General features: G+C 33.9%; 1 protein-coding gene across 2 annotated transcripts in view; it reads right to left on the bottom strand.

Moving 5' to 3' along the window:
* Window positions 1-5,664: 5,664 nt before the first annotated feature.
* Window positions 5,665-26,783, bottom strand: part of WDR36 (WD repeat domain 36) — a 55,821-nt gene continuing 34,702 nt past the window's right edge. The window contains exons 15-23 of one of the 2 annotated variants that reach the window (XM_031968395.1): window positions 21,213-21,321; window positions 20,365-20,444; window positions 18,158-18,265; window positions 16,575-16,672; window positions 15,617-15,762; window positions 10,527-10,646; window positions 10,264-10,345; window positions 7,316-7,503; window positions 5,665-6,043 (exon numbers count right to left, since the gene is read on the bottom strand). In XM_031968395.1, the coding sequence (XP_031824255.1) occupies window positions 5,894-6,043; window positions 7,316-7,503; window positions 10,264-10,345; window positions 10,527-10,646; window positions 15,617-15,762; window positions 16,575-16,672; window positions 18,158-18,265; window positions 20,365-20,444; window positions 21,213-21,321 (1,081 nt within the window). In that variant the 3' untranslated portion in view covers window positions 5,665-5,893. The remainder of the gene's footprint in view (window positions 6,044-7,315; window positions 7,504-10,263; window positions 10,346-10,526; window positions 10,647-15,616; window positions 15,763-16,574; window positions 16,673-18,157; window positions 18,266-20,364; window positions 20,445-21,212; window positions 21,322-26,783) is intronic. The other variant, XM_031968400.1, reaches the window with a different exon arrangement.

Below are 26,783 nucleotides of genomic sequence, written 5' to 3'. Positions count from 1 at the left end.
TCCATTTCTTGTCAACTCTGGAATACCTCCTTATACCCATTCAGCACTGAGTAATCAATATCGAATATGGTTTTTGCCTTGGAATAGATAGAACTAAAATAAATAATAGTATTTTGGAGTTCAAGATAAGTGTTACAGTGGAAAGGGCAGAAGATCTGAGTTAAAATACCACATTAAAAAAGTATAACTAGTATACTCTACACAGGTCTAACTATACTCCAATTTAATTTTCCTGCTTTATCATCTGTAAAACAAGCAATTTAGCTTACAGAATAAATGGTTTCTAAGGTCCCTTCCGGCTCTAGAACTATAAACCTACAGAGTTGACAGCTTGCAACTATCCTTCATGAGTGGGTAACTAACGCCATACAAACTAAATCTCAGATAATTAAAATAATTAAGATTTGAGGATCGATGAGGACGATGCTCAGACACAGAAAGATCCCAGATCTTCTTCCCTAACTCCTTAAAAATAAATCTGTCATGTTTTAGAGATGCACTACTGTACTAGGAGAATCACCTCTAGATTCCTCTTAACTAACCCAATAATCCACAGAGGGACCCCTGGAATCCTAAAGAGATTCTGGGATAAACAAACTGGGGCAATTCAAGAGAGAAGTGCAGAAAACTGAATAAAAAATAAAGCCTCTTGGGAACTTCTAGCACTTCATGCCTGAGTTTAGTGACAGTTAAGGCTGTCCCAGCTTGAGCCTTTCCTGAGCAAGTGGCTCACAAGAAAGAGACTTTGGGCCTTTGTCTAGCAGAGAGCAGCCTTGGACAACCTAGACAGAGTATAGCTAGGGAGCAGTGGCCCTGAGCCCAGCATTTGGTTATCCCCTAATTTCAATGACAGAAGGGAAGAAGTTTCTACTCAGGTAGAGGAGTAATCCCTCAGGCAAAGCATAGCACCAGAGTAGCTCTGGAGTCCCCTGAATGAGTGACCTAGTCTGGCTCACTATATTCAGGACCAGAAAGGTCCTATAACATTCAGTTTTAAAACATGACCCAACTAAAGGCTCTATAATGATCAAAGAAACATTCCAAATACTACAAAGAAATAACTTGCTTTGTGAAATCCAGATAAAGACTCAGAAAAAAATTTCTAAAGATTATATGAATAATAGAAGGAAAAGAAACAAGATACTGAATGAAAAAGCTAGGAAGGAAATAATGGCAAAGGAAATTGATTCCATAAAACAGTGGAAAATATCACTCATCAACTAAATGCCCTGAAAATTATAGTGAATCATGGGGGAGAAAGGGAGAGGAAATGACTCAATAAAACAACAAGAAATATCAAAACAAAGTCGAAAAAGGGAGAAAAATCTGAAAAATATCAAAATGATTAACCTGAAAAACAGATCAAAGAGAGCTAATCTAGTTACCAAATTGTCTCTAAAAAAATATGATTAGGAAAAAAGTATGGATAACTGTAGTAGGATGAGCCTTCCTCATGCATCTTCCTTGACTCTGATACAGAGTTTCATTGGACTCTCTATACACACACACACACACACACACACACACACACACACACACACACATATATATGTCATTGGATCTAGCTTCCCTGATGCAAGTTCCTGATTTGGGATCATAAAACATCTCAGCCTTGCATAGTTCATTACCTGTCAGACTAATTCATGCCCAAGATCATGAGTCACCAAACCCTGATGACAGATTTCAAGATGCAGAGAAGGGGGATTTGTGTCCAGGGAAGTTAAATGCCACTGTATCTTTGTTGCATATCCTTGTAGTGTTCAGGCAAAATAAACCTTCTTTGTTAAATGTTCAGTCGTGCAAGTGTCTCATTTCATTCCAACGTCAAATCTAAACTAAGAGTGTGCTGGTTTTAGAGCTAAACCTACAACATCACCTTATTTTAGGAAATGATAAATGAAAATTAACTAGACCACTTAGAAATAGAAAGCAGTGAAAACAGAAAAATTTAATGGGTCACACTAGAAATAACTCCGAAATGAAAATGCCAAAAATGAAAAAGGAACATTATAGCTAAAACCCAGAGTCTCCAGATCAAAGAAAAATTATTACAAAGAACTATACTAAAGAGACACAGCAAGAATCATTCAATGATCGCAACTGCTAAATGTAGAACAAGAGAGTCTCGAATGACAATGCAAAAGGTAAGAAAGAGATAAAGGTTTACAATCAAGGATAATCTATCCATCAAAACTAAGTATAATCCAACCAGGGAGAAATGAATCTCTAATGGAATATAAGATTTTTAAGCATTCTTGATGAAAAGCTCAGTACTAAGTAGATATTTGGAAATGAAAATGTAGTTGCCAAAAGGTACAACAAAAGAAATACATATTTTTAAATTAAAAGGGCTTGGATATTTACATTGTTTACATGGATTATTTACATATAAGAAGAAAATAAAAGTCAGCTCAAAATCTTTAAGGCTTAATTCATAAAGATTAAAATGACAAGATCTAGGGGTATTAGAAAACACAAATAAGAGATACAGGGGATTATACTGGAAAAGAAAAGAGAAATATCACCATTGAATTTTTGTTGTTGCAAAACTGAAATAAGGTCTGCAGTGTTGGGACCCTTGGGCTAGTGGAGGAGACAAATTGTAAGAGTGCAGTGTGATAGATAGCCTCAGCCTCTGACACAGTCTTAACTGTGTAAAGGCACTAACACTCCAGGGAATCATGGAAATAAAATATTCGATGCACCAATTCTATTTAAAACAGGGGTCTCCTGTGCTACACCAATCTTGTTAGATCCTTACCCAATTTATAATAGGCAGTCCTGGGAAAATGTCAATAATATGACCATGTGTCATCCTTTCAGTAGCATCTGTGACCTAATAGTAGAAATAATTACTTTTCTCTTTTTTTTTTTTTTGGAGGCAATTGGAGTTAGATGACTTGCCCAGGGTCATACAGCTAGGAAGTATTAAGTACCTAAGGCCATATTTGAACTTAGCTCCTCCTTATTCTAGGACCTGTCCTCTATCCATTGCACCATCAAAATGGTAGCGTGAGCAACTACATTGAGGTTCTAGAAGTCTAATGGACATTTGGTCAGGCCATCCCTAGGTATCTGCTAATTATTCTATTATTTTACCTGTTCTTTTTGGAAAAAGATTTCCAAAAGATAAGTTTTGCATTAAGTTGTTAGGGAATTATTTCAACCAAGAGGACTAAGAACTCTTGGGAGAGGTCCCTTGGTCAGTGAGGGTCCAATGACCAAGAGTCAAAGACTGGAGGCCACACTTTAAAAAAAAAAGAAATGTTTTAGCATCCTACAGAAAATTGCTCTTAACTGTCAGAAGCTTTGACTTCTTACACTAGAAATTTGGTTTTTAGAATTTTTCAGGGGCTCTCAGATTAGTGAATCAGCAGCATTCTAGAACAGTTTAGTATGGAGAAATAAAGCAATCACATTTGGAATGTGATTGGCAGAAATTATTATCAGGATAAGAAAATATTCTGTGTTCAAGGGCAGGAAACAAAAGGTGACCAAAACTTTCAGACCAGACTACAGATGTCTTTTACCTTTGGACAAGTAGTTGTAACAGTGGATGAGAACATCCACTTTGATGTGTCTGACTTTACATAGTTTGTTTTACTTCTCCTAATTTTCCACAACACATAGTTGAAGATTTCTATATCATTAGTTCGTTAAGACATCGTGAAACATGTGTGATTTCCATTTTTCCTTTCAAGGTCAGAGTCTCAGAGAAAGAATGTTTGATGGCCCGCTTTACTCTTTCCAGGCTGCTGGGAGATTAGTTAAGTAACATGGGCAGTCAGATACATGGTGATACAACTGTTGGTCAATAGGTACAAATCTTACTCTGAAATGTGAGAACATTATTTTGCCAGCTGAAGATGAGCTGAGGACCACTTGGGTTAGGAATAGCTGCCTTGTTCTTAGAGGAGGTTATCATATGATCCTGAGTCCAGCATACCAGGGTATCACTATCCAAATGTCCACCATCTACTTCTCTCATAATAGCTTTAACATAGGTTAGCATATGTCTCTGATAAATAAACAGCGTCATGTATGCAGGAGGCAATATTAGTAAAATTCCTTTATTGGTCCTGACCTCAAAGATAAAAGCCTTCAATTGTCCAGTCCTAAATTCTCCAGGCATTTGACTATTTGGTTAGACTTATGATCACCAGTGTCCAGAATGTAACATAGTTGAAGATCCTGTCTGTCTCATCTCTTTAGGCTCTTTCAAAAACCACCCATGCAGGTGGGCACTCAGCCAACTGGAAGGATTTACCAGTACCCCTATTCTCTAGGATATAGCCTATTAATTACCAAATGAGCTACTGAAGTCCAATTGTACATGCCTTTATTTTAGAGGATGGAGTCATTGGCCCTTAAGGTTCAATAGTCTTTCTCAGGAGGCAAGTCCTTGAAGATGGGATACTACTTGGCCAATGGAGAAGACAGGGTTACTGGAGGTCTGTTTCTGACAGTCACCATCTGTTTGTCAAGGTATTTACACTAAAAAGATACAAGTAGGCTTTATTTCTAATATGCCATTTCCACTTAACAAAGGGATTGCTCCAATAAGGAGAGAGGTTAGTCACTGTAATGAGTAAGTCTCCATCATGTGGGATTAGGGTAAATGATAAGAAAGCAGCAGAAGGCACTTAAGAGATACAAGAAAAAGAAATGAAAAAAGTAGTTCATGGAAATGGCTTTCAATCTAAGACAATCCCAAGACTTTGGACAGAAAATGCCATCTGCATCCAGAAAAAAAACTATGAAGATTGAATGCAAATCAACACACTCCATGTAACTTTGGAAAAGTCACAAATTTCTTAACACCTCAATTTGCTCATTTGTAAAATGAAAAGAGGTAGAAGTACCTTCCAATTCTTAAGTTATAATTTTATAATTCTAACTTTTCACCCATCAAGAAATAGTGAGTACATCTTTTTTTTTTTTTTTTTTTTGCCTACACTGTTTTCTTTATCAACAGGATATGCCCATATATCAGACTATATGCCCCTAGAAAAAATAAGGATTAGTTCCCTTCTTTGATTTAACTTGGAAATGTTTAATAGAGGGCAGCGAAGAGCTTTGTTGTTGAAGTTCAGAGATTTTCACTCACATTTGCTTCTTTTTGATCCCAGTTAAGAATTTTCTTGGCAAAGATACTGTAGTAGTTTGCCATTTCCTTCTCCAGCTCACTTTATAGACAGAGAAATTGAAGCAGAGGAAGTTACACAGCTATGTAAGTATCTAAGGACCAATTTGAACTCAGGAAGATGTCTTTTTGACTCAAGCCCAAAAAATATATCCAGTTCGCCATCTAACTGTACCTAATGGATAGCATTTCTAAGTTCAAATCCTATCTCTGAGACGTGATTGTGTGCAAGTGTTATTTAATTTTTCAATTTATGAGACAAAGAGCTGCCTGGGTAGCTGAAATGAGCAGCACAGAAGATGCTCATCAGAAGTGGTAGAGGAAACATCTTCATTGAAAGTTTCCAAATCACAGATTTGGTCTGATTCTAACAGCATCGCATATAAGAGACACTAAAGAGATGAAGATTGGGTTATCATAAATAAGCCATGTAATAGCAGGAAAATAAAGAATGAAAGGTACTAGAAAATGAACTGAGGAATTTATAGAGATATAAAACAAATACACAATATGTTTTTAAGTGAAGGAAATTATCTTTATCACAACTGAAAAATCAGAGACTGTAAAATCCAGTCAATATCATAAGCACTTCTTTTCTTTACTATACAATGAAATAGTAAAGCATCAATAAGGTAAAAAGGAACTTAAGTTCGTGTTTAAAACAATTACAAATCTTCTTGTGTCACGTCTTCCTTGCAAAATTGTAGATTTTGGAGTTTTTAAATTTAGCAGGAATAAGAAATAAGTCTTTCACAACAAAGCACTTTTTATAAAATTTAAAACACATAGGCTTTGATTGAAGAGAGATTGCAGATGTATCCAGGTTTCTTCTAATTGTGAAGACAATGTGGTCATTTCTTCTAGAAGGACTGGCTCTGAAGGAAGAATTTTAAGATGCAACTGAAAAAGTAAATGTTCATAAGTTAAAATTAAATTGTGTGAGCTTTAGAAAATGACATTTCTCATTTAATCTTTTACTTTTTACAGAGACTCCAAGTAAATCTAAATGTTTTCTTAATGCTTAACATTTTTCCTAATGCTTAGAGTAGTTACACACTTTTTCCTCCAGTGAGAATAGGCTTTCCCCTCTCCTTTATTAACGCTAATTTTTGTCCTTTGGACATCTTCATAGTTTAGTAATTATCATTATATTCTATTTTTACAACTGAAGTGAGGTTGACAGTGTAAGAATTCCGCAGGCTAAGAGGTCAAACTCAAACTTCTATTCTATCACAAAGTACCTTAGACAATCAACAAACAGTGGTTAAGCATTCATTATAAGCTAAATACAGAGCTAGCTGCAGGAAGATTAAAAGACAAAAATGAAATAGTCCCTGCCACCAAGGAGTATATATGTACTAATAGGGGAAACAATATGTATATACATATAGTTTATGGGTATAAACTTTTTAAAAGTAATGGGAATAAGGGCTGTAATAACAGATAAGAACTATTTTAATTTATTTTTATTTACTGTTTTATTCCTTTCCCTTTTCTAAACTTCTAATTTAAGTAGTGTTTACAGACCAGTTACATTTTAAAGAAATAGTTAAATGGAATCAAATATGGAATATTATTTATTTATTAACAGACCTTCCAAAAGTCTTATAGCAGTTCTAACCTTTCTTAGCTAAAAAGTACATTAAAAACTAGCATTCATAAAGTGCTTTAAAGTTTACAAAGCCCTATCATCTGATATGGGAATGTAGGTACATGTACACACATATATGTATATATCTGCCCCTTCAATAAGTAAAAAGAGAAGAAATTAATATTCTCAGGGAAACTGCTATTTTCTACAGTGAAGTAGTTTGTGATGAAAAACACATTTCCTTGTTCTCATTCTACTATTAAAAGAAACCTTATGAATGTTGACTGAAATATAATCTTCTAAAAAGGAGCTTTATGCTAGTTCCAACAACTTTGTAGCTACCTAGAACTCAATCTCACCAATCAATGGCTATACAGAACAAAGAAGGTGGATTAGATTTGTTGTAAAATGTTGACATATTTACTCATGTAAGAAAAATTAACAAAATTTAATTGCTTAGGAACAGAGATGAAGGAGGAAGTCTAGATTGCTATATCTTATTCAGGAGAAGCCTCCATATTTCACAAGTATTCATAAGTATTATGAAAAAAAAGCTTTCTTCTCATAAATGCTATAATTACCTTTAAGAATAGAGCTAGATACGCCTGGGCCAATTCAAAATCACGCTTTGTGATTAACATTGCTCCAATCATTTTCAAGAAACTCTGCATGAGCTGTATAGAGCCACCACAGTCGGGAGATAAGCTTCTTAGCTCTATTTCAATAGCTGAAGGGCCCAATTCCTTAAGAATATTAAGTGGAGATTCATCTGTGTTTTTAAGAAAAAAAAAAAAATCAGTTACTAGTTGCAGCTACCTGTAATAGGAAAGAAGTATATCATTAGAACCAAAGTGATCTATTATTTATTAAAAGGACTTTTTATATAATCTATCATTTGTAATTTGTTTTTGCAAATAAGAGAAGTAACTTCTAGGCCAAAAAACATTCTGAGGATATAGTATTGTGAATAACTTTAAAAGTCTCTGACTATCTGGAAGTAAAAGAAAGAAGTACAATCCCCATCAAACCTCTTTTTACAAAATTCTAAAAAGTGCAGCAGACAAATCTGATCAAGGAAAACAGAGTGATCAACTGTCAAAGGCTATGGAAAGGTCAAAGAGAATGAGAATTAAGAAAGGGGATTTAGCAACTATAGGTCAGAGGCTAGCTTACATAGGATTAAGAAGAAAGCCAGGAGAAAAAGTACCTATTGCAAATCTCCTTTTCTAGGAGATTAGCTATAAGGGCAAAAGAGATATAAGATGATAGTGAGAATGGATATTTCCCATTTTTCATATGAGAGAGACCCGAACATGTTCATAGACACCTGAGAATGAACCAGAAGACAGAGAGAGGCTGAAAATAAATGGAGGCATGGGGATGACAGACAGGACAATTGTTAGGAGACAGGATGGAATATGAGGACCTCTTGAACAAGCAGAGGGCTTCACCTTGGTAAAGAAGACAACCACCTCATTTTATGATACAGAAGTGGGGAGAAGAGAGGTTGCAGTCTTCAAGTGAAGACAAGGAGAAGAAAAGAGAACTCATAGCAAATGGCCTCAATTTTTTATATAAAAGATTAGGGAAAATTCTCAGCTGAAACAATTGAAATTTGGAGGGTGAAGAAAAGGCTTGGAAGAATTAATGTGGATATTGGGACAGTAAGTTGATAAAGTAGGTATAGTTAGATTGCCCAGCAGCAATGAAGGCCAATACTGTAGTCCAGGGGTCCTCAAACTACGGCCCGCGGGCCAGATGCGGCAGCTGAAGATGTTTATCCCCCTCACCCAGGGCTATGAAGTTTCTTTATTTAAAGGCCCACAAAACAAAGTTTTTATTTTTACTATAGTCTGGCCCTCCAACAGTCTGAGGGACAGTGAAATGGCTCCCTATTTAAAAAGTTTGAGGACCCTTGCTGTAGTCAAATAGGAGAATTCTGGAATTCTTAAACATGGAGATGGAACATCTGTGCATGATGGCAAGATCAACGACCATTTTTGTGTGTGCCTTAGATGGAACGGGGTAGCAGTCAAGGGAAAGTGAGTAGGTTGAGAGACTGAGAGGCTGTAATAGTGATGAGAAGTGGAAAAAATTAGATCTGTTCATTGAAAACAGAAAGGGGAGGATGCTATAGATGTGGAATGCTGTGTTGAAATGAGGTCAGTTTTACCTTAATTGTTTTACATTTTACAAGAAACTTCTCATAGAGTTGGGGGTAATTTGTAAATGTTTGTAATATAAAAACTCAACAAAATTTTTTAAAAAGGGAAATGGATCTACATATACAAAAAATATTTGTAATACCTGTAAGAATTCTTCCTACTGAGGAACAAATTGTGATATGAATGTAATGGACTACTATTGTATCACTGAAAAAAAGATGAAATAGATAATTTCAGAAGAAACTGGAAAGTATTTTATGAACTGATACAAACTCAAATGCATAACTAATAGAACATTATAACACCATAGAGAAAAACTTGAAAGATCTTAAAACTTTTGATCAACATAATGAAAAAACAATCAGTCTAAAAGACTGAAAATTCAACAGGTCATTTACTCATCTCCTAAGAGAGAAGAGATGAAAATTCCGAAAGAGTTGCTTTTGGCAATGTCTAACATAACTGTTTATTTTGCCAAGCTATCCAGTTATGTTTTGAAAGATTTTTTTTTTTGGGGGGTGGTGGTGGTGGTGGTGGAGGGATTTGGCTTAAATGGGGGCAGGAAAAGTAGGAGGGACAGATTAACAGAAAAAATACTGTCAATTAAAATTACAAAAAAAAGTTTTAAGGGGAAAATAGAAGAAAAACACAATGAATTTAAAAAATCCAAATGTGAAAAGATACTGTTCAAAGTTTGCTTCTGAAAAAAAAAAATCTATTAAAGTGAACCAGAGTAGACAGAAGGTATCAAATTACATATTATAAGAAGTCAAATTTAACTGTTTGACAATGTCATTTAATAAATAAAAATATCACAAGTCCAGTATGAATTCTCTCTCACCAAAACAAAATACCAACATTGGTACAAAATAGGACCAAGCTGTACACCCAACATTGGTACAAAAACTTGGAAAAATGAATTAAAATTAAACTGAATACATAACTAAGTTTAAAAAACTACCCAGCTCATTGGTTTTTTAGGTCTGCTTTTTTGGGAACTATTTTTAGATGCTACTACTAGTCAGGTGGCTTAGTAAATAGAACATGTTGAATTCAAATCTGGCCTCAGACACTAACTACATGACCCTAAGTAAGTCATTTAGTCCCTATATGCCTCAGTTCCTATCTGAAAAATGGAGACAAACTGGAAAAGGAAATGGTAAAATCACTACAGTATTTTTGCGAAGAAAAAACACCATGGATAAATCCACGGGGTTAGAAAGTCAGACAGTACTAAAAGACTGAACAACAACATTAGCAAATATAAATGACAACTAATGAACTAGCTATAAATACTCCATTATCTCTTGTTTATATATTCCAGAGTTTAAAATAGGGATGGAAAATTTCAGATTTTTACTTACATTCATTATTATTCAGCCCTTCTTCAAGTTTCAGACAGAAGTCAGATTTTTGAGCCAAAATTCCAAGGTTGATCACTTTAGACTTGAATTAAAAACAGCAAAATTACACACTTTAAAAATGAAGTCTGATAGTCCAATGCTTTGACATGTAATGGGGAGGAAAGGGATATTCATTCTCTTTTCCCACCCCAACTAATATTAAAGGGGCAGGGGTAGGAAAGGAAGAAGAATATATCCTTAGAACTTTGAATCTGTGATCTTACCTGTTGGGCATTCACATCTTCTTCAGAAGAAAGGTATTTTGGTATAAGGCCAGGAACTGTAGGTATAAAAAATGGTGCTGACTTTGGCACTTTGGGAGGTTCTTTTGGTTTATTCTTTTTCTGATAAAAGAAAAATATGAAGACAAAAAGATTCTCATAAAACAAAAACTTTTTTTTCTCAACAGTATTTTGTTTTTCTAAATACATGTAAAGATAATTTTCAATAGTCATTTTTTGCAAGATTTTGTTACAAATTTTTTTCTCCTTCCCTTGCTTACTTCTCTCCCCAGGCAGCAAAAAATACACATATGCAATATTTATAAATGAATTTTCACTTTCAACAAAATATTTTAGCACTTCTTTATCAATACTGAATAAGTAAAAAATAAAATACCACATTTTCAAATGAAATATACCTCAATATGTCAAGGATCTAAGATGTCACTGGTGTATACTCTTTTACTAGCCCAGATCAGACTGTCTGAAAGAATTGCCTAAAGCAATTGAACTTGTCCATAGTCATAACACTAACTAGGTAGTTTTCAAATCTTTTCATTTTTTGTGAAAAATCATTCAACGAATTCATATCAGTTATTTCACCATATCTAACACATGATAATTCCCTTTCTCTCTGTTAAAACTTTTACTGCTCTAAATGTTTTTTTTTTCAAAAAAGAAGAAAATGTGTAAGTTTTAAGAGCTGCAGACTGAAAAGACTGAAAGAAAGAGCATAAAACTAGGAATCAGATTGGGTTCTAGTTTGGGCTTTACTTGCTTTGTTCAAATAACTTCACCTAAGTTTTCTTAATTATAAAATTAAGGAGCCAGAGTACTTAAAATCACTCTTCTTGGGTATAGTAGAAGCAGGACACGAGACAATAATATGAGATCCAAAGGAAGCATCTGTTATGCAGAATTATCTCATTAAAATAATTAATTCTGACCAAATCTGTTATGAATAATTTGATGAGATGTGTGATTATTTTAAAAATTTACATAATATGTCCTTTTTTCTAAGGGCCCAATAATAGGGAACATCAAAGGGGATGGGATATGGGTTGTTTAAAACTTTAACATGATTATTAACAATTTTTTTTAAGTTAGAGAAGATTCTTGAAATCCAGAATCAATACAAGTGAAATTAACTATATTTTAAGCAACTGAAAAAAAGTTTAAGCTATCCATGCTTAGTATTAAGAGAAGGCAGTTACTAATTGTTAAGATTTGTGTATGCAAACCAGTCAATTAGCAAACATTTATTAAATGGCTATACATGCCTGACAATGTTAGAGATACAAAACAAAGTTTTTGTTCTTAAAAAGCTTAAATTATATAAGGGAAATAATGTGTACATGTATGGTACACAAAGTAATGCAAGGAAGGAGAGCACTAGAAGTTGACAATCAGGAAAAACTTCATGTAGAAAGTGGTATTTCCTTAGTCTTGAAGGAAGTGAGGAACTCTTTGAGACAGAAGTGACAAGGGAATATAGCATTTTTGAAGGATTATAAGATAACCAGTAAAAAGGCAGAAAAATGGGAGACAGAGGCTTCTATATGAGAAACAGGCCAATTTGACTGCAGTTCATTTGATGGGCGTGGAGGTGAGCAATTTATAATCAAAGTGGAAAGGTAGGGTCACCATGACTTTCTAGTAGATATATGAAGGAGACAGGAGAGGAGATATAAAGCAATAAGATGGTTGGGAAGGTATTTTTATAGTCAGGAAAGAAATGAAACATGTCTGAACTAGGATGATGGTTTTGTGGAGGGAAAAAAAAAGGGATAAATGGGATAGCAATAGACTGTATATGTGGGCTAAGTAAAAATAAGGAATAGAAGATGACTGGGAGATACGAACACAAATGACCAGAAAGATGATAATTTACTTGAGAGAAAAAGGGAAGTCTGAAAGAAAGAGGGAAAAGATAAAAGTTTTTTTGGTCAAGTTAATGTTCAGATTCTTTGGGAAATTTAGTTTGAAATGGCCAATAGAAAGTTGAGGACATGGTACTGAAACTCAGAAACTACATGTGGTGAGATGTATGCATTAAGTCACCTGTATAGAGATAATTAAACTTGAGGGAGCAAAGGTTACATGAGAGAGGGTGTGAACAAAAAAAATGAGAAAGATGGGGCTATGTATGCACATATCGAGGGTATAGCTGAGAACCTTGCCTCTTCCTTTAATGAGAAAATTGAGGCTAAAAGACTATTTCTCCCCCCCAAAATCATGTCTTCCTAAAAATAAAGGGGCTTATGTTGTTGAGGCCAATCATTTTAGAGATGGAAATGTATTTCTAGGAATAGGATGCAAATCCATCTCCTGCTTTCTCCAACAAATCACAAACTCCATCATCTCTCTCCCAAATTCAACCTCCCATTGTCTACTAATTTTTTCCCTTCTGACTTAAAATGTGGCCAAATCTCCCCACCCTTAAAAAAAACCTTCATTAGAATTTAACATCCCCTCAAACTATTATTATAACTCTCTTCTCTTTCACAGACAAAATCTTAGAAAAAATTATCTGCACTAGCAGTCTCCTAATCCTCCTCTTTTCACTTATTTTCTAACCTTTGCACCATCACCACTCAACTAAAGCTGTTCTTTTCAGTTACCAATGAATTTTTTACTTGCCAATATTGATGGTCCTTCTCAATCCTAATTCTTAATCTATATGCTATATCTCATAGATGCACTTTGAGTTTCCAAGACACCGTTCTCTGCTTGTGATTCTTTTACCTGCCTAATTGCTTCTTCTCAGTCTCCTTTGTTGGTTCATCATCTGGGTCATCTGCCCTTATTGTGGACATTTTAAGGCTCTGTCACAGGTCCTCTTTTCTACACTTTCTTTTCTGGTGACCTCATCAGCTCCCATGGATTAAAGTATTATCTTTAAGCAAATGGCTCACAAATATATATATTATTTATCAAGCTTCATTCTTTCCCCTGAGCTTCAGTCCTGCATCACCTATTGTTTATTAGACATTTTAAATTAGATGTCCAAGATGTTAAATTCCTTATGTCCAAAATACAACTCACCATTTTTCCTTGCTAAATCTACCAAGTTTTCCTATTTCCAAAAAAGGCAACACCATCCCTTCACAGCAGCCAGATTTGTAAACTCAACACTACCTTCAACCCAATTCCTCATACTCCCTTACTTCATGCATGCAATTAAATTGTCATTTCTACATTCAAAATATCTCTTGACCCTGACTCCTCTACTGAGTTACAATTTTGCTTCAGGCCCTATTCACATCTTCTTTAGATCATTACCATGGCTTGATAATTAGCCTCCCTGCATTAAGACATAACCCACATGCTGCTGCCAAAGTGATTTCTTTTAAGATATGACCGGTGTTTCTTCTCCTCTCCTCAATCTATTATGGCGATTCTCTATGGATTCTGTGATTAAATATAAACCTTTCTCTTTAGCTTTTAAAGTCCTTCACAAATTGCTCCAAATTTATCTTCCCATCTCTATCACTCACTTTCCCTCTTGTATTTTAGGATCTCTGTTCACAGACAACATTTACCTCCATTCTTTATGTTTCTGAGCTGGCTAGTTCCCCTGCCTGGATTCTAGCTCTTTTTCACCTCCATCTTACAAACGTCCAATCTTCTTTTAAGGTACAGCTCAAGAGCAACATTCTCACTCTATTAGCCCCTTTTTCCAAATGCTATTGTGCTCTCACTTAAATCACCTTGTTGTTTGTGACTTCGTATTTATCTGTAACTATTCTCTTACTATTGAGTGAGAGAAAGAGTATATGTGTGGGGGAGGAGTGTGTCACCTTTCTTGTTAAAATCTAAATTCCTTATGATTGCCTCATGTATTATATTTGTATTCCCAGCAAACAATATAGTGCCTGGCACTTACTTGGTGCTTAATAAGTACTTGTTTGATTAATATGGATGATGAATCCAAAAATGATCATGAGAAACAGTCTCACAGGGAGGGAAGAGAACCAAGAGAGGAGAGTGTTTTGAAAACAAAAAGAATAGAGAGGATTTAGGACGTCAAATGCTCTCAGAGAGATCAGGGAAGATAAGGACTGAGAGAAGACCACCAGATTTGTCAATTAAGAGATCAATAATAACATGGAAAGAACAATTTTAGTTCAGAGTTGAGATTAAAAAATCACAAACAGATGGCAAGTGGCAAGAAAAGAGAAAATGGGAGCAGCAGGTAGGTATTAGGAAAAGGAACAAGCCTTTGTCAAGCCCTGTACTACTATCTCATTTGATCCTCAAACCATCCCTGGGAAGCAAGTGCTATAATCATCCTCATTTTATGGTTGAGGAAATTGAGGTAGAAATTAAGTTACTTGCCCAAGTCACAAGGCTATTAAGTGCCTGAAACTAGATTTAAATTCAGGTCTTCCTGACTCTAGGCTCAGCACTCTATCTACTAAGTCACTGAGGTATTTCAAGTTAAGCAACTTTTTGCTAGGAATCTTGAGAAAAGATTAGAGGCAGAGAACAATTGAGGAATCAATCTGTTGGAGAAGATGGTAGAAGATGTAGAGTGGACTACATACAAGTTCTGTTGTACATAAATGTTAAGAAATAAACATGTGCTAGAACAATGCTTTGAAAAGACAACAAAGTAAATGTTTGTTGATGATAAAAAAAAAGGTTTAGCAAAGAAGAAAAACTCATGCTTGATGGCAGGTCTATGAGAATTCTTTCATTCTCCCCTTTCTGTTGTGCAAGTACCACAGAGAAGTACTTTTTGTTACAGACTGTAACCTTCCCAAAATAAATACAGTAATTTTCTTTATTGAATTCATTTGAAAAAAAAGCTACAAAAAAAATAACTAAATATTTGATTTTAAGATTAGATAACTAAGGAATCTCAAGTTAGGATTAGAAACATTAATCAAACCCATTATAATGTGACTTTTTTTTTTTTATCTCTTCACATCTTTTTCCTTTACTTTATATAGCCACTGCCCAAGAAGTCCTTGACCACAAAATAAGAGAAGATTCTTAAATTAAAAAGTATTTTTCCTAATTACTAATGGTCAAAATTATCCTTTCTGTAAAGTTTAGGACCCCAGAATTTGAGATAATTCTGTTATTACCTTAATAACTGCAAGATTGAGAAGGTTTTTCCACCTTGATTCAGGTAGTAGTGACAGAGTTATCAGCTGCTCATTGAGTTGTTCTGGTGAATCATAAACTATCATTTCATCAACTGGTCCTTCAATTTCTTCCGAGAGTTCTACTTCTTTAAAAAAAGAATTCTCAGTAAAATAGACATATACAGATATGCAACACAATTAATTACAAGTATGTGGTTGATTTAAATCCTTTTAAACTATGCTTAAAAATGTTAAGTTTGAGATCATTAAATATAACATTATGATATTTGATATACACACATACTTTTTGGGCAAGATTTAAATATGTCTATATAGCAAGTATATTTCTACTACTGAAGTCTTTGAATGCTTTATATGTCCTATTTTACTTCCCACCCCCTTCTACTATATCTAAACATATTAAAATTTTTTCCTCTTTCTATATGCTAAAATGACCATCTTCTCACCTTCTCAAATCTTTATTCTAAGCTCATCTCTCCTATGAGATGTTTTTCAATTAAGGCTATTTCCCAAAAGGAAAAGACTTCCTAAACTTCTTTATCTACTTGCTTATATTTCAGTACCTGATGGCATTACCCTTATTTTAAACTCAAATAACATTGAAACTCCACCACATTTCTTGTTTTCAGGGCACCTAACAACTGTAAATATTCAAATAAAGATTAAGTAGAAGGTCACTGGTTTTAGCCACTGATTTCTCAATATAATGATGATGCATGAGAAGGCACTCAAATCTGCCCAACTAAATTTGTTAAAATATTAAAATTAAAATTGCTTTCACAGGTTAATACTTTCTTAACATGAAGGTCAAATATGGTCAGTTATCCCACACACTAAGTTGTATGTTTAATAACAGTTATCTTGTAATCATTATATTAATACTCAACCTTACCCTTTCCCATCCACCTCCAAAAAGAACCCAGTATTTTGTAATTACCTTGGTTGTGGCAGGTACCAGGAAGCATTACAACAGAAGGAACATAATCTGCTGAAAGTGGTCGTAATGAAACAAGTGAATACAGGGAGACATTAGACCTAAAAATTCAAAACAATACAAGTAAATATATTTAAAGTTCACAGAAACAATCTGCTCAGACTAACATATAAATGGTACATCCCTCTATTTTCTATAGCTTCAGATTGAGATTATTCAGTAACTAAGAAAGATTAAGATATTTAGATTGTTTACTTGAAAATATCCTAATATATAATATACCTTGCTTTAATACAACACTTGGAAAAGTCAAAGTTTAAAAAAAAGCCCATAACCTAATAAAACATTTGCTATATTCCCCAATCCTACAAATCCTTTTAAAAAGTGTAACCTTTCAGGTAAATCTTTTTGTGCAAGGGGTAAATAATTTTCTCTACATTTCTAAAATTGTTAAATCAATATTGGAACTTCTAAGGTTTAAAAAGCTGAGTGGATAAGCCTAATTTTAGCAATTCCTTGGCAATGGAATGAAGATTAATCTCTATCTCATAATTCAGACTAATGGAGTTTGAAAAAAATTACCACCCCTATAAGTGCAAGATATAAGTCAAGATTTCAAAGGCTTATAGGATAATTTATCTAGAGCTGGAGGAGACTGTAATTTATTTCAAACACTTCATCTCACAAATGGGAAAACTGAGCTCCAGAAAGCAAATAATTTGCCTAAAGTCACACAGGCAGCAGAATCATAATTTGAACTCAGCTCTAGTGATTTCAACTTCAGCAAATGAATGACAATGTGAAATAAGAATACAAAATACTTGTAAAATTCATTATAATAGGATTCGACCTGGAACTTCAGAAACATCTTAGGTTTACTATCAAATATGTGAAAAAAAGAGGCAGTATGGCATAGTAGAATGAAAACTGGAACCTGAAGCCCAAATGCCTTGGTTTTCATTCTTGTTTTCACTCTATGACCATAAGGTCATAGAGGTCTCTGACTTCTCTGGATTCTTTCTTCTATAAAACAAAGTTTGCTGAACTAGTTTCTTTAGTATGCTCACTTCTATTTCCACGTTCAATGGTTTTAGAAAATCTAGAAGTCAGTTAACAGACATAAAATGAATTTTCAGAATCAAATTACTGACTTCAGCATGCATGTACCAAAGTTAGCATTTTCTAGTTCCAATTAAAATACATAAGAATTTTTTTCTTAATTATTTCAATTTAATAAGCATGATGATTTTCTCTCTCCCTCTAGAACCTATGAAAACTTTTATAAATACCTAACATAAGTGGATAATCAAATCTAAAATATTAAACTAATACTGGCTACAATAAAAATATGTTAGGACAACTGTATCTTAGAGAATACACTAAGGTAATGACTTTTTACAAAATAAGCCTTATAAAGTACATTAATGGTATTTTACTAGTACTCTTGAAGTCATTTTCAATATGTTTTTCTTCATTTAAGTATGAAAAAATTGAGCACTTCTACTAGAGAGATTAAAGCCATTAAGATAATTTGAGCAGCTATATTTTTTTTTTTTTTTTGCTGGAAAAAAATATAAAGCACTTACCACAGATAAATTCCAAGATTATCCACATGGGAAGTGGCCAGAAAGTCTCCAGTGGGAGACATAGTAAGACTGAGAGGTGCTGAATCCACTAAGAAACAATCTATAAGGCTAGAAACGGGAAAAATTATTTAAAAGAAAGACAAAAAAGAACATTTTACAATTTTCAAGCATCTAGAGGAGCCTAAGCTTTTTATCCCATTTACATCTCAACATAATGGAGTTAATTTTCTCTTAGACTCTGCTTAATGGAGGGATAGAATTAAGATTTCACTCTGAACCCCTTGGTGACCCTGGTCATTATCAGCACTTAACTATATTAATTTACATGTAAACATTCAGTTCTCATTTCTTGGAGGCTAAATTACCAATTAAAATTAACTAGATAAGGGGTGTGAATATAGGGATATGATTTCTTATTGCAAGAGAGACTGAAGGTCAGACACTGAAGAGTTCCTAATCCTCTACCATTTAAGGAGGATGGCTAGAGAATTCATCTTACCATTCCCACCCAGCTTGAACACCCATTCCCATTCTTGGATTTCATTATCTCTAGAAACTCATCATTCTACAAGCATGACCAAATTTGAAAAGGATACTTCCTTCCTTCTGGTTGGAGAGGAATCCTTAGGAGGCAGAATTTGGAGTCAGGTTTTCCTGACTCCCAGTCCACCACATTCTCCTCTCATACTACCTAGCTGCGCCTTTATGCCTATTTTACAGCTTACTTTCTTAGAGGACAGAAGTACTGAAGAGTTAATAACAAGTGGTCCAGGGTTACCCTGCCAATATGAGGACTTGCACCCAACTCTTCTTTCAAAACAGCCTAAGGCTCTTTCTGTACAATGGTACCTCTATCTTGCATGCATCAGGGAGACAAGGCAGAACTGGTTCATAAACAAAGATTATATGGCAAATTACTTAACATTTTAATATCAATATTTGTACTATGCAACAAGCCAAATGGAATTCTAATAGTCATTTAAAAGAAGATTTTCTGGTCTTGTAAAAGTACTTAATTATAGAACAGTATGGAAGTTGAAAAATGGTCAGATCAGAGCCCTATCACACCATCCTTATACTAGCAAAAAAAGCTAAATCACAAATTTGTGTGTTTGTTTTTAATACTCAAACTGTTTCAAATAAAAGTTCACTATGATATGTATTAAAGATATTAGAATTTCTCATTAACTGAATAGCCAACATTATAGCAACTGCAATAAACTAGGCAAAAAAAAAAAAAAATCAAATCAACTTTTCCCCATAGCACAGTGTCAAGGCAACAGGAGATGACCAACAGAGCACACTTCTCTAGTTGCTGCTGTATCTGTAACCCCGCCTGGGGATTTCTTGGCAAAGATACCAGTGATCTGCCATTTCCTTCTCTAGCTTATTTTGCATGTGAGAAAATGAAGCAAACCAGGTTAAGTGACCTGCCCCAGGTCATACATCAAGTACTGACACCAGAAGAAGAGTCTCCTTCACTTCAGACCCAGCATTATAATAAAGGCTTATCTGAAACCTGGAAAGTAAGTAGTTTCCAGTTATGAACAAAATTCTACCTACGTCAACTTCATTAGTAATTGTTTTTTTGGCAGTATGTTTCTTTCTTTTTTTTTTTTAATAGCCTTTTATTTACAGGATATATACATGGGTAACTTTACAGCATTAACAATTGGCAGTATGTTTCAAACAACATGTGTATTAGAAAGTGTGTCTCGTGATATCCTCAAGTGAAATGTGTTACTTCTATCTTTTAAGACAATCACAAGAAAACTGGGGTTTTCCTTCCTAAAAGTCTAACTGCTTCTGTGTTCAGATTAATCTCACCCTTCAACCCTCTTCTTAATATGGAAAAAAGGAGGCCAAAGTGGGCAGGGGTCAACCTGGAGATATAGTAAATGATAAAAGCTATCATCTTCTATCTTATCTTCCTACCTTTTCTTTTTCCACTTTCTAGGGATTTTGTTACTTTTGAAAATAATCTTTTATCTAATTTCCTAATCTATCCTCAGGTCTATACTCTAAGTAGTGGAATTCTCATTTAGGGATAATTTGAAAGTCATGCACAATTTCTTTATTAACCTGTCTGAGATATCTATTAAATATTTAATTCCAGGGTCCAAAGCAAGGACTCTTTTCATAGTGTCTTAATACACAGACGAAAAGGACTCATACAAAGCTGAGAATGCTATTACAAATTTACTTACCATCCAGATGGAAGGTCCCAAATCCTAATTGAGCAATCCATTGAACCACTTATTAACCAACGACCATCTGGACTGAAAGCCTTTAAACAAAATAAAATATGTAAGTGCTTTTTAAAAAAATTATTTAAGTGCTAAACAGTTCAAAAGATCAAAGAATTTATTAAGAATTAAATCATCAAGCATTTATTAAGCATCCACTATAGCACCATATACAAGAGACTATAGATTCTTAGAAATACAAAAACAAAAATGCTCTAAGTCTATGAGATATGACCTAAAGGATACAAAATGGCCCTGATAAAATATAAATTACTATACTCAACATATTGGTATTTTTATACAGATATTGAGAACAAATGTTGCTGTCAAAGGTATCAAGAGTATTTTTAGACTGAATTTCAGGGGGGATGAAGGAGGGGAAGAGAGGCATTCATACATCAGCAAGTCCATTTTGTTTCCCAAGTAAATACAGTTTTCCTTAAAATTTTCCTAAATTACTTAAAAATTTTAGGCAAAAAAAAAAAAAAAATTAATCCTTTTATAATATTAAAAGAATAGCACCAATTTCCAGAGAAGCAAAAGCATGTTCGGTGTTTTTTTTTTTTTTTTTTTTTTTTTGTTTTTTGGTTTAAACTTGCCCAGAATTAAAATTCTATAAAAAATTACTATTTGGAGTATTTTCTCCCTTGGAAAACAACTGATCTTAATTCTACAGTTACACAAATGTCTATTTTTTTTTTTACAATTTTAATCTAAAAGGTTAAATATCCCTTTTAAGGGATATTCCATTTTTAAAAGGAAACTAAAAGTTGATTAAAAGTGACTTTTGTCCCAGCTAATAATGTTACCATGTCATTTATCTGGCCTTGGTGTCCAAAAAATTCTCTGACTGTTCTTCTGGTTTCTATGTCTACAACACTTATACCGAAGTCATCTGAGGCAATTCCCAGGATGCCACTGACAAAAGAAGCATATAATTAACAAAAAAGCACACAAATCACAAATAAAGACAATTTTCTATTGCTAAATTTTACATTAGTAAGAATCTAATAAAATGTTAGTGATACTGTAGCAGTGATACTAAGTTTAAGACAAATTTAGGATTCTACTAGTAAAGAAAATATAAATTTCAGATTTTTGCAAAATATTACATAAAGAACAACGAACTCAACAAATATGCAAAAAAGTCACAATAATGGGAAAAATCAAGTAGAAAAATATAACAAATGACATAACATGAATAGCTTGATGAATTGCTTTTTACTTATAAATGTATTTCTTTATATAGAGAAGGAATTTCAAAGATCTTCAACTTCATCAGAATAGGATTCTCCCTTAACTGATTCTGTCAGAATTTTTTTTTTTTTTTGAGGTAAATTGGGGTTAAGTAATTTACCCAGGTCACACAGCTAAGTTATGAGGCTAGATTTGAACACAGGTCCTCCTAATTCCATCATACTCTTATCTACTGTGCTACCTAGCTGCCCCCACCAAATTGATTCTCTATAACTTCATGAGTAGCTATAGCCAAAAATGTCTTTTCATTTTATAAGACAAAGGGAAGATACATCTCCAATATCTTGAAGTCCTTATGCCAGGTCTTTTAATGTTGCATGGGGAACAGGTACAATGAGCAGGACTTCTTGTTTCTGTTACATGATTGGCCAATTCTCATTCATATATTTTCTGGACACCAATTTTTACACGAAGTCATCACCAACAGTACAGTAGTCTACTTATGACCACCACAGCTCTCTCTTAGGTCACTTAAAAATTGGATTCTCCAGAAACTCTAGTGGTTCCTAATGATGTAGCACGAATAGGCAAATATAGATGTTAAAAAGATGGGGCTTTGTGTCTTTGAGATGCTGAAAGTCTTGCATATTTCCATAATGCAATCCATCCTAATTTCCTCTTCTAATTCTATCCTGGGCACAACTTATCATATCCATATCTTTCCAAGATAAAGATACACATATCACACTGACAAACTATCAATGACACCTGGACAATAAGCACATTTCCTTCCCCTTTTCCTACATGGATAACTTTTTTTTTTTTTTTTGAGCATCAAAAAGGGGATGAGAGGTTGTGGTGGATTCTCAGTTTTCTGGGAATTGGTACAATCAACAATCTGAATTTAGTATCTGGCACACAGTAAGTGCTTAAGAAACAACATTATATCTGTAGCTTATCAAAGAATATTGTATAATTTTATTTGTATGAAACATGTTATTGAAAGAGCCACGTCAAGTTTTTTTAGGATCAACAAAAAGTAAATTAGTAGGATACTATATTTGCTACATTTTTCAATCAATTGTATAACTATGAAGATGTGTTCTGTTGTGGAAAACTGTCTGTAAAAGTCAAGAATCTTTTGAGGACTCACAATAGTTTTGATTCTTCCTCCACTGATAACAGAATGTCTAACTGGTGACAGGTGAGGAGAAAAAATTGGTAGTCATAAATGATATAAATGATATATAGTAAAGGAAAAGATATGTTCTGAATGGATCTAAATAAAATAAACTCAAATATTTATCATCCTCATTTCCCCCAAAAACATGCCTCTTTTTTTCCCTCATATTAATAAGATACCCTTGATAGGTAATTTTTATGAAGATTTTACAGTGTGTATCACTGTGTATCATCAGATTGGCTAAGATGACAGGAAAAGATAATGATGAATTTTGGAGAGGATATGGGAAAACTGGGACACTGACATATTGTTAGTGGAACTGTGATTGAATCCAACCATTCTGAAGAGCAATTTGGAACTATGCTCAAAAAGTTATCAAAAAGTTATTGAACGCAGCAGTGTGTTTCTATTGGGATTATATCCCAGAGAGATCATAAAGAAAGAAAAAGGACGAACATGTGCAAAAATGTTTGGGGAAGCCCTTTTTGTAGTGGCTAGAAACTGGAAACTGAGTGGATTCTCCTTCAACTGGAGAATCCCTGAATAAATTTTGGTATATGAGTATTATGGAATATTATTGTTCTATAAGAAAGGACCAACATGATGATTTCAGAGAGGTCTTGGGAGAGTTACATGAACTGATGCTAAGTGAAATGAACAGAATCAGGAGATCATTATACACTGCAACAAAATTATATGATGATCAATTCTGATGGACATGGCTCTTTTCAACAATAAGATGATTCAGACCAGTTTCAATGATTTTGTGATGAAGAGAGCCATCTATACGTAGAGAGAGGACTGTGGAAACTGAGTGTGGTTCACAACATAGCATTTTCACTCCTTCTGTTGTTGTTTACTTGCATTTCATTTTGTTTCTTTCTTTTTTTCTGGTTTGATTTGATTTTTCTTGTGCGGCAAGATAATTGTATAAATATGAATGCTTATATTAGATTTAACATATATTTCTATCATGTTTAACATATATTAGACTACTTGCCATATAGGGGAGGGAGTAGGGGAAGAGGGAGGAAAACTGGAATACAAAGTTTTGCAAAGGCTAATATTGAAGAATTATCCATGCATGTGCTTTGAAAAATAAAAAGCTTTAATAAAGAAAAAAAAAACATTCACACACACACATACACACAAAAAGGTTTTACAGTGATGAAGGAGTATAGCATTTTTGAAGGATAATGGAATGGCCAGTAAAAAGGCAGGAAAATGGGAGACAAAGGCTTCTAAAAGTGAAATTATTTAGATTTCTGTAAAATCAGAAATATAACTATAAAATATGCATATAACACTCTCTTGATCAAATTTTTGGGTAATAATACAATGATTTCTCCAAATCATGTATCTTTTCTTCTTGAAAATCTAAGTTCTTTGAGAGCAGGGATTTTCATCCTTTTTTTTTTTAATACCCAGAATTTAATACAGTACTCTAATAGGCACTTAATAAATGCTTGTTTGTGTGTCAGATTATTTTGGGGGAAATAAATAAATAAACCTAATCCTTCAATGCTTTAAAAACTGGCACAGATTTCTTTTATCTATATCTAATCTGGTATAACTTATGATGGATTGAGGTGTTAGATTCCAGTATTAGCACTGTCATATAAGATGAAAAAAAGCTAAAGTATAGAAATCTCATATTTCATCTGTTTGTTGGTCTGCCTTCATTTTTATCTAATGTTGATCTTGAGATTGGGTCTAATCACTGACACCAGGCAAGCTTACTAGAGAATTTATCATTTGATATTTACCCACAATCTTCACCCTCTTTACAGCTTACCCAATTATTCTGTATTTTAAATTGCTGCATCCATTGGAGGCCATGTCTCTCTCTTGGCAAAGAAGTCAAATGTTTGTTGCTTTAGGCTGTTCCATTCCTTTTAGCCTGCTCATTGTGCTGAATGCTTCACATTAGTTATACTTCCAAAGAAAATTTGATAAGAATCAATTTTTCTTATTTACATCAACATCAAATGTTTATTTCATTGGGTCAAGTTAGAATTGTTATAACTGCACTTTTTTTTTCATCCTCAGCCTTTCTTGCAATTTTATACTGCCCTATTTAGTTGATGATCTGATAGATGACTCAGAAATTACTCCTACAGTGGTAGAAAGTCATTTCTAGTATATTAAGATATGATTAATTTCATTTTTGTGATTCTACATGGTAATTGCTATAAACAAGCATCTTTTAACTCTTCTTGAAGTACTTACTATATAATAGGTGAGATTTCTGAATATAGGTCTCTTTCATTTCTTAATATGAAACCTTATTTTCCAACATTTTTTACTGTCTTTCAATATAGAATGCATGTTTACCTTCACAGAATTATATAGTCTCAGAGTTGAAAGCAATCCCAGAAGCCATCTAGTCCTACCTGTCCCTGTACTGGACATATTTGTAACACATCTGACAGGTGGCCATCTACTTTTTGCTTGTATACTTTTCATGAAGTTTTGGGACAGCCCTGTCCACTGTTGAAAAGTTTGAATTTTAAGGTTTTCCCTTCATCAAACTTAATTCTAACTCTATGCAAGTTAATTCCATTATTTCTAGTTCTGTCATTTGAAATCTCTATACTGAAAGAATGGTCTGGAAGGTATAATTAAATTCTTCTTTAACTTTTCTCCATCCTTTCAACATCTTAAAAAATGAAATTACATAACCCAAAATATATCTAATGTTACTCTGTTGAGCACTGCAAAGAAAGCACATGACTCAATATCCCATGAAATGGTGGAACCTTTAGGCAAAACTAATTATATCAGCTCCTTCAATTCCCAAATGAAAGCCTGCCAACCATCCTTCCATTTAACTGTAGTTTCTACATGTTTCCTAGTTTCATTTAAAAAAACTATGTTAACATTAACAGGATTCTTTTCCTCCAAGGACAGACAGACTCACTGGTTGTTAACACAATTCCCTTCCTTTTTCTGCCATTCCGCCTACCACTTCTACTCACGTAAGAATAGGACTGAAAGTCATTTTACATTTTTCTATTTAATGGACTATTATGGCCAAAGAATATATCTAGCAGCCAGCCTGCTTAGGGTAAGCCTCTTCATATTGAGCTATGATCTTCAATAACTCAATCAAAGCAGATTTTTATTCAAAGCTATTCCAGCTTTATGACACCTGCCAGAGTTTTTTCACCAGGACAACATTCTAGAGTCAGCAGTAGTGCAGTGAATAGATCCTAGGCATGGAATCAGGGAAGTCCCAAGTTCAAAACCAGTTTTAGACAGTTAATAGTTGTGATCCTACACAAGGCACTTGACCCTATTTGCTTTAATTTTCCTTAATTGTAAAGTAGGGTAATAATGGCGCTTACTTCACAGATTCATAGTATTTGTAAAAATGCTTAGGATAGTGTCCAAAAAAAGTGGATGCTACATAAATACCTTTATTCCTTCTCCTTATCAGAATTCAGATAATGCAGTTGTTAAGGCATTGAGAGACTAAAACAGAAGTGATTTAAGGGAGGGGAAGATACCTAAGATTTAGAAAAAAAAAATCTTAGATCTTGTTAATAGCATAAAAAGGTGATTGAGAGAACTTCAATTCCCTTCCATAAAAAAAAAAAAAACCTTAAGCATTATCTCTACATGAATTTGGTGTATTCTTAATGAAGGTATATCCAAAAATAAATATAAAATGATTTGGAGGGGAAAACACTGGACAGAAAGATTTCATATAGAATGTAACAACTGAGCTAACCCTTTAAGTAAAATAAGGATTCAGAGAACAAGAAGGAATACAATTCTTGGCAAGAGGAAAAGCTAGTCTGTAAGTACATAGGCAGGCAACTTAATAATCTATATAAGGAATGGTAAGCTCAATGTGTGTGGGAGAGAATGATGTGTAATAAAGCTGGAAAGGTAGATTGGGGCCAGGTTGTGAAAGGTGTTAAATATAAAACAGAGCCCTTAATAAAAAAAATTCCTGAAGTTTATTGAATAAGAAAAAATAGGGAGAACTGAATCA

Source organism: Sarcophilus harrisii, chromosome 1, assembly GCF_902635505.1.
Source record: "Sarcophilus harrisii chromosome 1, mSarHar1.11, whole genome shotgun sequence".
Taxonomy (NCBI): domain Eukaryota; kingdom Metazoa; phylum Chordata; class Mammalia; order Dasyuromorphia; family Dasyuridae; genus Sarcophilus; species Sarcophilus harrisii.
This window is presented reverse-complemented; position numbering and strand designations above follow the sequence as displayed.